Source organism: Salvelinus sp. IW2-2015, unplaced genomic scaffold, assembly GCF_002910315.2.
Source record: "Salvelinus sp. IW2-2015 unplaced genomic scaffold, ASM291031v2 Un_scaffold4467, whole genome shotgun sequence".
Classification (NCBI taxonomy): Eukaryota; Metazoa; Chordata; class Actinopteri; order Salmoniformes; family Salmonidae; genus Salvelinus; species Salvelinus sp. IW2-2015.
In genome coordinates this window covers 4739-16448 of record NW_019945737.1, presented here as the reverse complement: position 1 = coordinate 16448, position 11710 = coordinate 4739, and the positions used below count along the sequence as shown (strand labels likewise).

The 11710-nt window shown below is 44.1% G+C and overlaps 1 protein-coding gene across 1 annotated transcript in view; it reads left to right on the top strand.

Moving 5' to 3' along the window:
* Positions 1 to 9795, top strand: part of stk31 (serine/threonine kinase 31) — a gene marked incomplete at its 3' end in the record, with an annotated part of 20746 nt that extends 10951 nt beyond the window's left edge. The window contains 20 exon segments of the mRNA XM_070441658.1: positions 6 to 79; positions 2304 to 2419; positions 2836 to 2969; positions 2972 to 2991; positions 3203 to 3328; positions 3588 to 3770; positions 4133 to 4255; positions 5135 to 5168; positions 5171 to 5253; positions 5645 to 5776; positions 7761 to 7866; positions 8219 to 8245; positions 8248 to 8297; positions 8515 to 8527; positions 8530 to 8567; positions 8569 to 8627; positions 8977 to 9044; positions 9047 to 9101; positions 9103 to 9133; positions 9711 to 9795. Coding sequence (XP_070297759.1) covers positions 6 to 79; positions 2304 to 2419; positions 2836 to 2969; positions 2972 to 2991; positions 3203 to 3328; positions 3588 to 3770; positions 4133 to 4255; positions 5135 to 5168; positions 5171 to 5253; positions 5645 to 5776; positions 7761 to 7866; positions 8219 to 8245; positions 8248 to 8297; positions 8515 to 8527; positions 8530 to 8567; positions 8569 to 8627; positions 8977 to 9044; positions 9047 to 9101; positions 9103 to 9133; positions 9711 to 9795 — 1557 coding nt within the window.
* Positions 9796 to 11710: the final 1915 nt, after the last annotated feature.

Genomic DNA, 11710 nt, shown 5'->3' with positions numbered 1-11710 from the left:
GGAAGGTGGAGAGGAACACACTCCAGAACCAATCAGAGCAGCTGGAGAAACACTTGCAGATGCCAAACAGGAAGTGCAGGTGAGACTGGTGTCGTTGGAGCAGATGTCTACTAGTCAATGGGCCTGAGCACCTGCTCATGGACACATCATAGCATTAACAGGTCAACATTCAATTCTCACCACAGCACATAAAGAGTCTACATTCAACCTCACCACAGCACATTAACGAGTCTACATTCAACCCTCACCACATCACATTACGAGTCTACATTCAACCCTCACCACATCACATTAACAGGTCAACATTCAATTCTCACCACAGCACATTAATGAGTCTAAATTCAAACCTCATCACATCACATTAATGAGTCTACATTCAACCCACATCACATTAACGAGTCTACATTCAACCCTCACCACAGCACATTAACGAGTCTACATTCAACCTCACCACAGCACATTAACAGGTCAACATTCAATTCTCACCACAGACATTAATGAGTCTAAATTCAAACCTCATCACATCACATTAATGAGTCTACATTCAACCCACATCACATTAACGAGTCTACATTCAACCTCACCACAGCACATTAACGAGTCTACATTCAACCCTCACACAGCACATTAATGAGTCTACATTCAACCAACACAGACATTAAGCGTCTACATTCACTCACCACAGCACATTAACGAGTCTACATTCAACCCTCACCACAGCACAATTAACGAGTCTACATTCAACCCTCACCACAGCACATTAACGAGTCTACATTCAACCCTCACCACAGCACATTAACGAGTCTACATTCAACCTCACACAGCACATTAACGAGTCTACATTCAACCACACAGCACATTAACGAGTCTACATTCAACCTCACCACAGCACATTAACGAGTCTACATTCAACCCTCACCACAGCACATTAACGCGTCTACAGTCAACCTCACCACAGCACATTAACGAGTCTACATTCACCCTCACCACGCACTTACGCGTCTACATTCAACCCTCACCACAGCACATTAACGAGTCACATTCACCCTCACCACAGCACATTAAGAGTCTACATTCAACCCTCACACAGCACATTAACGAGTCTACATTCAACCCTCACCACAGCACATTAACGCGTCTACAGTAACCCTCACCACAGCACATTAACGAGTCTACATTCAACCTCACCACAGCACATTACGCGTCTACATTCAACCCTCACCACAGCACATTAACGCGTCTACATTCAACCCTCACCACATCACATTAACGAGTCTACATTCAACCCTCCCACATCACATTAACGAGTCTACTTCATTAACGAGTCTACATTCAAAATATATTTTTTTCAGCTCATGAAACATGGGACCAACACTTTACATGTTGCGTTTATATTTGTGTTCAGTGTATAATGAAAATGTTTGGCTTTGTCCTCAAACATGTTTTTTTTTGTTGTTGGCAGGGTCGTAAGTGTGGAAGGGACATGGTAGTGCAGGTATGAGGTTTTAAGGGATAAACCTGGGTCTGGTTTCCCAAAGCATCTTAATGCTAAGTTCATCGATAGAACCTTCCTAGAACTTTGTTAAATCTCCCAGCTGTTTCCCCAAACCATCGTTAGAACCTTCCTAGAAACATTGTTAAATCTCCCAGCTGTTTCCCCAAACCATCGTTAGACCTTCCTAGAAACATTGTTAAATCTCCCAGCTGTTTCCCAAACCATCGTTAGAACCTTCCTAGAAACATTGTTAATCTCCCAGCTGTTTCCCCAAACCATCGTTAGAACCTTCCTAGAAACATTGTTAATCTCCCAGCTGTTTCCCCAAACCATCGTTAGAACTTCCTAGAACATTGTTAAATCTCCCAGCTGTTTCCCCAAACCATCGTTAGAACCTTCCTAGAAAATTGTTAAATCTCCGCTGTTTCCCAAACCATCGTTAGAACTTCCTATGTTACAGGAAAGATGCAGAGGTAAAACACTTGTAAGCCTAAATTCCAACGCTATCGGGAAGCCGGGCCCTGGGTTATAGTGAGAATGAATGTTATGAAAGACTGAGGAACGTAAAGGTAGATAATGTGGCTAATGTCCTCATTAGCGGCATAAACAATGTAGCAGGTGTCTTGTGGATTTATTCCTCGTGTCACCATTTACTTTTTTTGATTTATTTTTTGATCTTTAACACTTTATTGTTGGAAAAGTAAGCATTTCACTGTCAATCTACAGCTGTTGTTTCCAAAGCATGTGACATACGATTTGATTTGTGCTACTCGGTCTTTGGTGTTTGAATGCTTCTCCCTGTGTTTAGGCTATGAGGGGACAGTTAAAGAAGAAGGAGAAGCAAGTGGATAAGCTCCTGGACTCAGCGGTGGCTGACCGGTTCTGTCGACTGGCTGAGAGAGTCGATTCTCTGAGAGGATTAAGGTACTGTGATGGTCTGGGTTGCAAATGGCACCTATATAGTGCACTCTGGTTGAAAGTAGTGCACTAAATGGTAATGAGGTGCCATTTGGGACGTAATGCCATTTTCGGACCCCCCACACACCTCTCCGAATTGGAATTATTTTATTATAGGATAACGAATTTTAAGTAACAATGTTTTATTAAATGTATTTTTATTTAATTTTTTACAATTCAACATTTCACATTGAGTTACTCTTTCTACATTTACATTACATTTAAGTCATTTAGCAGACGCTCTTATCCAGAGCGACTTACAAATTGGTGCATTCACCTTATGATCTCAGTGGAACAACCACTTTACAATAGTGCATCTAACTCGTGCATCTAACTCTAATTCTATTGATTTGCATTATTGTGGTTTTATTTCTACTGGACAGAGAGAGAAACCCAGGTGACACGGATAGTGACAGCCTTACGGAGTCTATCAACATTGTCATAAACAACAGCATCTCTGCCCCGGTTGCCATGGAGAAGCTGGAGTCGGCATGGAGAGATTACAGCCTGGCTCAGGAGAACTCAAGGCCTGTCAGACGGTCAGTCTGCATCCTACTGTTAAAGGCTATGTACAAAATGGCACCCTATTCCTATTTAGTGCACTACTTTAGACCAGGACCATAGTGGTCTGGTTGAAAGTAGTGCACTAAATCGGGAATAGGTTGCCATTTGGGACACAAAGACACACGTCTCGTCAGATCAGAATACAGTTTCTAGTGAAATGACCATGTTTTGGCGTCCATTTTGCAGAAGGAGCAGCTTGGGGATCTGATAGACAACCGGAATAAGGTGCGAGGTGTTCTGACTGCCACTGTAGAGTCCTTCCTTCAGGAGGCTAAGTGTTTGCCAGTCAGACAACGCATGGACAAACTGGAGGTACTGAAAATGAAAACTATGATTCTGAATATTTTTTTCTCATTCAACATTCCAAATATTTGAAGGAGGTTGGTTATTTCTAGATGACCCTACAGGATTGGGGTTATATCAAGGCTATCAGCTGAACATGCTCTGATGCATCAACATCTAAGTATGTGGCCCAAATAGCACCCTATTCCCTACATAGTGCACTATATAGGGTACTATTTGGGATGCGTGCTATAATCAAGCTGTTGTTACCCATGTGTCCGTGTTACAGGAGGTGAGCTCTTCCCTGACTGCAGTGTTTGGTCCAGCCTCTATGGAGGGTGATGTTGGAGAGCAGGCCTTTGAGCAGTACTACCAGTGGAGGACTCAGAGGAGTCGGCTCACCAGCTCTGTCAGAGACGYGACGGACAAGGCCCTCAAGGCCCTGTGCACCTGGTCGGAGAACGTTGGCAAGGTACAGAATGACCCGGTACCGCTTTGGTTTGGGTGAACTGAGGATGAAGAACCTTTAAAAAAGAGAMTCTGGGTTTATTTCTCCCAAGCTTTTGTGTGTACTGTGAAGGGTGGGAATGGGAAACAACTGTTCTCTTTACTAAAYTGATTGAAGATATGCCCACGGAAAATAATTTGACATGTAATACTTCTCCAGCGGTCTTCCTGGGTATGGAACTGTASACTTTGGGCTGGTTTCCCAGACACAGATTAAGCCTAGTCGTGGACTAAACAACATGTTCAATCAAGTTTCTCCATTGAAAAGGTTTTTMAGTTAAGCATTGMGCTTGTCTGGGAAATCCTAACCCTCCAATGTCCCTTCAGTTTTTCTGCCTGTCAGCTAACACAGTGGTGGGAGTGAATGACATAGTGGACGGAGTGAATGAGCTGCTGAAGCAGGCAGAGATCAACGTGGCCAAGGAGCTGGACTCTCCCCTGTCAGTCGGGGTGAGTTTGGCTGCGTCCCAAATGGCACCCTATTCCCTTTTTATAGTTCACTACTTTTGACCAGGGCCCATATTTCATCTGTCCACCCCTGCATGTCAGTGAGTCTTATGGTGCTGTGAAGACAACTGGGAAACATGACGTCAGTGAGTCTTATGGTGCTGTTGAAGACAACTGGGAAACATGACGTCAGTGAGTCTTATGGTGCTGTGAAGACAACTGGGAAACATGACGTCAGTGAGTCTTATGGTGCTGTGAAGACAACTGGGAAACATGACGTCAGTGAGTTCTTATGGTGCTGTGAAGACAACTGGGAAACATGACGTCAGTGAGTCTTATGGTGCTGTGAAGACAACTGGGAACATGACGTCAGTGAGTCTTATGGTGCTGTGAAGACAAACTGGGAAACATGACGTCAGTGAGTCTTATGGTGCTGTGAAGACAACTGGGAAACATGACGTCAGTGAGTCTTATGGTGCTGTGAAGACAACTGGGAAACATGACGTCAGTGAGTCTTATGGTGCTGTTGAAGACAACTGGGAAACATGACGTCAGTGAGTCTTATGGTGCTGTGAAGACAACTGGGAAACATGACGTCAGTGAGTCTTATGGTGCTGTGAAGACAACTGGGAAACATGACGTCAGTGTTCTTATGGTGCTGTGAAGACAACTGGAAACATGACGTCAGTGATCTTCAGGTGGAAAGTTGGAGCTTTAGAAGATGGCAGAGTTTCCTGACTTGGAATTCTGAGTTGGAGACCGTTCAAAACCGACTTCCCCCCCGAGTTCCCAGTTGTCTTCCAGTTGACTTAAACACGGCATTACCTCATCGTCTGTTTTTTACTCTGTGTTTGTTGTTGTGACTTATTTGTTTACTAACAGGAGCAGAACAACCACGAGACCAAGGCAGTGTCCAACGCTTCTACAAAGTCATGCAGCACATTCAGAGTGAGCAGAGTCTGCTGAGTGACATTATGGGAGAATATCTGCTGAACACAAAGGTCAGAGAATTGTTTTAGATGTTTAAAGTGTTACTTACCAGATCTTCCAGAAATCAAGGTTGGAAGATTCCCAGAATTGTGAGGGAATATGCAGGAAATCCGGAATCATCCAACCAAGATTTCTGGAAAACCTCAAATGTTCCCTTAATGTTGCGACCCTAATCTGAGTAGATCTTGCTGTTTGTCTTTAACCATATAACTTCTCTTTCTGCTGTGTCAGAACACTAGCAGTCTGGAGATGTGCTCTTATCACGCTCAAACTCATGTTTTCTCCTATACCAAGGATCTTCTATTCCGTTGTGTTGCATTCAGTTTGTGTTGCATTCGTTTGTGTTGCATTCCGTTTGTGTTGCATTCCGTTTGTGTTGCATTCCGTTTGTGTTGCATTCAGTTTAAGGGTGAGATGCTACAGTGCAGGAATGCTAGCCCGACTCCAGACGCTCTGTTCTCTGTGAAGAAACGTATCCGCAGCCTGAGGGCTCAGCTGAGGTGGAGACAGGTGGAGGAGGCCAGTCTGGAGGAGGTGAGAGACTAGGAAGTCTATTTAGTGCACTACTTTTGACCATGGCCCTCATAAATCAAGCTGCAGTGGCAGTTGTACAGATAACTCATCCAAAGGGCTTTGACTTGTCAAACAGGGCAGAAAGCTAACACACTATGATGCCCCATTTCCTTATTAATTCAGCCATTTACTTCGATAACTAGCTAGTTAAACTTAAGGGTCACCCTAATGCAGAATTCTATGCTTTAAACGCAGGGAAATAAAATATCATCTCATAAGAAATATCTTGCTGCGACTTGTAAACGCAGATCTAAAATGCTTATTATTAATTTCTGTTCGGCATCAAACTAATTTCGTTCTTCAGTTGCTCTTCCCCACTCAGATGAGAATTCAGGAATGGGCATTCTATCAGCAGACAGCGCTCTGACTGAGTGAGCTACTGTTCTCCATCATTCTATCAGCGACACGCTCTGACTGATGTGAGCTACTGTTCTCCATCTTCTATCAGCAGACCGCGCTCTGACTGAGTGGAGCTACTGTTCTCCATCATTCTATCAGCAGACAGCGTCTCTGATGTGGAGCTACTGTTCTCCATCATTCTATCAGCAGACAGCGCTCTGATGTGGAGCTACTGTTCTCATCATTCTATAGAGACACGCTCTGACTGACGTGTAGCTACTGTTCTCCATCATTCTATCAGCAGACAGCGCTCTGACTGATGTGGAGCTACTGTTCTCCATCATTCTATCAGCAGACAGCCTCTGACTGACGTGTAGCTACTGTTCTCCATCATTCTATCAGCAGACAGCCTCTGACTGACGTGTAGCTACTGTTCTCCATCATTCTATCAGCAGACAGCGCTCTGACTGACTGTAGCTACTGTTCTCCATCATTCTATCAGCAGCACCTGACTGATTGTGTAGCTACTGGTCTTCATCTATCATTCTATCAGCAGACAGCGCTCTGACTGACGTGGAGCTACTGTTCTCCATCATTCTATCAGCAGACAGCGCTCTGACTGATGTGGAGCTACTTTTCTCAGTGTAGCCAGCCTATTTTTCACCATTAAAATGCATGATTAACTTTAAACAAAACATCAGGACATTTAGCTGGCTACATTCTCTCTATGATAAACATTAGAAATATGATGGCCCTGCATCGTTGTTTGCAACAACAAAAAAGACCTTGCTTTTTCATTGTAAGCTCATTTACTTGTGTGTCTGCCAGCCAAATAGTGTTGCACTTCTGTTGTAAATGAAGCTATTTTCTGATGAATGTGTTGCACTAATGTATTTTCTGTGAAGGAAACTATAGTTGCACGTCCCTGATCACTACTGAAGAAAAAAAAGAAAAAAAAAGGACTCTCAATATAAAACGTGACCCCTGTCAACACACAGCTGGACTCACCTGCTCCCGCTTTCTCCTGTTGTGCTATTTACAAACACACACGTGACTGTCTCAACTGTTCTGGGGAACTACGGTGAGCTTCGTAATGTGACAGGGGAAATGATCAACGCCATCTGCTTTATCTCCTAACGTATTGCACAAGTTGACTGCAGGTATTTATTTAAGTAGCTTCAAATATAAAAATGTATTGAAACACTTCAACTCCCACTAAATAACATCGTCCTATCACGAAAATATGTACAAAAGCACAGACTTTGACCAGACTGCTCTGCACTAATACTATGGCTAAACATGCTGTGTAGATGACGAAAGTGGAGACATGGAGAATAGTTCTGTATTGAACCCCCCCCGCCCAAAATAGTTTAAACGGCATTGAAAAACCAATCTGTGGCCATTTCCAAATACCCCGGTATACCGGCCAAGCCTATAGGATGCCGTTTGGAACACAGTCCCAGAACAGCTGGCTTGTCTGCGGAGGATACCCAGCTCATGTGCTCAATTTGTACAGTTATAATGGCCGAATGACTTCCTGTGAATGCAGTAGTGAGTAGAGCGGTAATATAGGAAAGGGAGGTTTATTAATGGTTTCTCCTGTCAGGCTGAAGATTTTGACCTAACAGAGATTCTGAAGAAGAAGGAAGAGATCGCTGAGACCAGAAACACTCTTTTCCAAGAAATCGGTCAAGAAAGAAAAGAATATGTACGTTACATGTTCCAACATCTTTCTATCATTCTAATTGTCTTGAATTCTGGTCCATTTATATGTTCTGTTCATTCTATCTGTCATTTATATGTTCTGTTCTAATCTGTCTTATTGTTCTGTCATTTTAATGTTCTGTCATTTAATTTTTCTGTCAATTCTATTCTGTCATTGATCTGGTCGTCATTCTTTTCTGATTCAGTTTCATTCATAATTCTGTCATTTGTTTGTCATTCTAATTCTGTCGATTTATGTGTTCTGTCATTGTAATTCTGTGTTCCAACTAAGTCCGGAACACTTCCACAATGTGTAAGTCCACTCATCACACCCCTCCCTAATAGCTGTTTGTGTTGTAGAGAAGCTCAGTGCTCTGGCTGAAGGCGCTGTCCTGAGCTCCCCCTGCTCTACTCTGAGGCAGACATCCACAGCCACATGGTGAGACACAACCTGAGTCCTTGACTGATCCAACTACCTCTGTACAAGACCATATGGAAAACAGGACATGGTCACATTGTGCTGCAGTACTATCCCCTAGTGGAAATCTGTGAAGTGTATTATTTCAGTGTGTGTTCCTAATTACCATGTTTCATCATGTATGTATTATTAGCCAGCACCTACGTATTTCACAGATGTGGGTAGTGTGTGTGTGCAGAGCTCTGGAGGTCTGCGGTGAAGAGTCTGGACAGGGACATGTTTGACGCTGAGCCCCATGAAGGAGCTGAGTGGACGCAGGCCTCTGGTCTGTACTGAGTTCCAGGGACAGAGGTCATACTCAAGTAACTCCTTTTCACACCCTTTTTAGGGCTACGTCCAAAATAGGACCCTATTCTCTATTAGTGCACTACTTTTGACTAGGGGCCATAGAGCTCTGGTTAAAAGTAGTGCCACTATATAGGGAATAGGGTTGCCATGTGGGAGTGACTTACAGGTTAAAAACATTGTGTAAATGTGGAACTCTGTTCAGGACCAAATGTGAGCAAACATTTTAAGAGAATGATGTTCTTTTTTGAAATGTTCAGGTATTACTGCTCCTGTTTTAAACACGTTTGATCACGTTAATTTGCCATCTGAGAGACCCTGTCTTTTGACAGAGGTTTAGTTGTTATCCTTATAGGTGGTTTTGTGTCTGGGTTCCCTGTCAGGGTTACACTGTGAATGAGGAGGCAGAGGCCAGAGTGCTGGAGAAACCTCCCAGTTTCACAGAACCAGGACGCAGCGGGAGAGTCAGACTGACCTGGAATACCCCTCTTCTGGCACTGTTCTTTGGCAAGGTACTGCTCACTAAGCTTCCCTGTCTCGACCAGTCACTCAGCTTCCTGTCTCGCCCCGTCACTCGCATGTTCGCTCACACTCGCATCTGCAGTCACTCAGCTCCTTTCTCGTCTCACTTCAACTGACAGCACATGGTTCATGATCTGAGGACTGACTTGACTTAAGCCAATTTATGCTTGATCCGAAAATGCGGTCTGAGGCTTCGTATGGAGGGTGTGATGCAATTGCGGAGTCTCCGAGGCGTTGTAAGGCCAAGTCAAGCTTCCTTACCGCATGCCGTGAGCCTCCCAATTTGTAACTGCAGAGGGCTCTGTTTAGCTCTGCGGTTAACATGATTGGTTGACAGTAGGTGGGGGCTGGTACGTCCTGTATAAACACACACACTTCCTTGACAACTTCCTTGACAACAGCTCTGCTCTCCTAAGCGTGGGAAGTATGAAAGCCCTGAAGTCTGTGGAGGCTACATCGTAGTAAAATGTTTACAGCCACTTCAATGTCTGATTGACCAGGCAGAACCTTTTAGAGGTCGTTCTCCATTTGTCATGATGTATGTTTTACATGACCCTTCTCTTTCAGTCAGACCCTCTTGCCTATGTGATGGTGCCATACTTCCCCAATGGAAGTCTCTGGCTGTTCAGGCTGACAAACCCTAACTGCCACAGTGAGTTCTCTCGGCTACCGTCCTCATATTTCACCTTTACAGTTACAAAACTCTCCCAAAATTCCAGGTTTCCAGAAATCTTGGTTTGAGATTCCTGGATTTTCCTCTTCCAACAGAATTTTCTGGAAAATCGGCAATTTGAACCTTATTCACATGCCCTTGTTTAGTAGTATAACACTTGAACACTACTGTCCTGTTCTCTCCCATCAGGAGGACTGGTATGTAGTATAACACATTGACCTACTGTCCTGTCTCTCCCATCAGGAGAGACTGTAAGTAGTATAACAACATTTGGAATTTCTAGCCTAGTCCTGTTCTCTACTTGTAGTATCACATTCACACATGAACCCTCATCAGCGAGACTGTAGTAGTATAACACATTGACCTACTGTCCTGTCTCTCCAATTATGGTATGGTACTTGAATCACACGTTTTTACTTCAATGGGGAGAAGCATAGGTCAAGAGAAAGCCTATAACACAAATAATGTAGACACTGTTCTATGCTCGAGTCGTGTGCGGCTATTGCAGACGTCGTGCTCCATCCACCTCTGATGCTCAAGGCAATGTGTATTGGAAGGATTCTAAAAATGTTTCTGCGCACCCCAGCGAGTACACCCCCTCCAACCGAGACAGCTAGTATCTACTCATCTTGCTTGGATGCAGAGTTCAACGAGTTAAGTGAAAGAATTCAGTTCTTCTATGGGTGGTGAATTTCTGAGCAAGAATAATTAACTAACATCATTCTCCACCCCAAGTCTAACCAGTATTCTACAAGAGCACAGACATCAGACAACAGGACCACACCGGTCTCATACAGTGCAGATTGAAGCTGAAGGGCAGGCGTCCAATGACCTTGGACCACAGAAGGTATTTTGGCCACTGTGACAGACAATGGCTGTTGAACATGAAGGCTGCTTGGTCTAAAGTGGAGGAGTCCTACCCTCACATCACACCTATTCTGTGCTGATCATGCACTTAATCTGTTCCTTCAAGGACATCATGGCCACTGAAAAATATGGACACCCTCTACAAGATGAGCTTCAAGGGAAATGGTTAGGTTGTGAAGGGCATCTATTTACAATGCACCGTTGGATAGTGGTTGGTAGTTGTTCATCACTGTTTGACAACTCTCGGAAGTGGAAGGATGTGCTATCTCCAAGAAACGCGGCCATATCACAGTCTGCTGCGATATGAAAACTCAGTCCCCATTCAAGGGATCCTCTGATGATGTATTTTGGAGAGAGTGGTGGTAAGCAGCCTCGAACTCCATTGAAACCTAATAGCAGTAAGCGTCCTGCACAGATTGAGGGAGAACACATGCCAGTCCTGTCTGAGTTCAGACTTCTGCTGGCAGATGTAGAAGTAATCACAATCCGTTACTCCCTGCTCCCATCTTCTCACTGTTGCTCCAAGCAGAGGAAACCGCCGCATTCTGAAAATAATCAATCAAGAAAGAAAGTCTGTTGGAAGACTTCTACGCGTGTAAGAGTGCCATACATGCCGCAACGTACATGTTGACCCTAAGTATGCTGGCAAGATCTCCTCTGGTGCAGAGTATCAACAAGGCATATGGGTTGTCATCATCTACCTGTGTCTCCTTTTGGCCTGTGATGAGTGGCAAATGTTCTTGGCAGTCTGGCAATGCAATTGGCAGTTCGTCCTGCCAAACATATCTCATCAGCCAACCTGGTGGAAAGGGACTTTGGGATCTGAGGCTCTTTTCCCTGTTGCCTTCCATCCATCTCCATAATCTCCACCAACATCGATGCCGCTACTCCAGAGTCGAGAGCCACAACTTGAAGTCCTTGTTTGGAACACAGCACCAACCAAAAGCACGAAACAGGCCTGCTGACCAATAACCAAGGTTGAAATGTTGAAAGAGAAGTGTGATGAGGCCTGGGACCAAGCGGACCA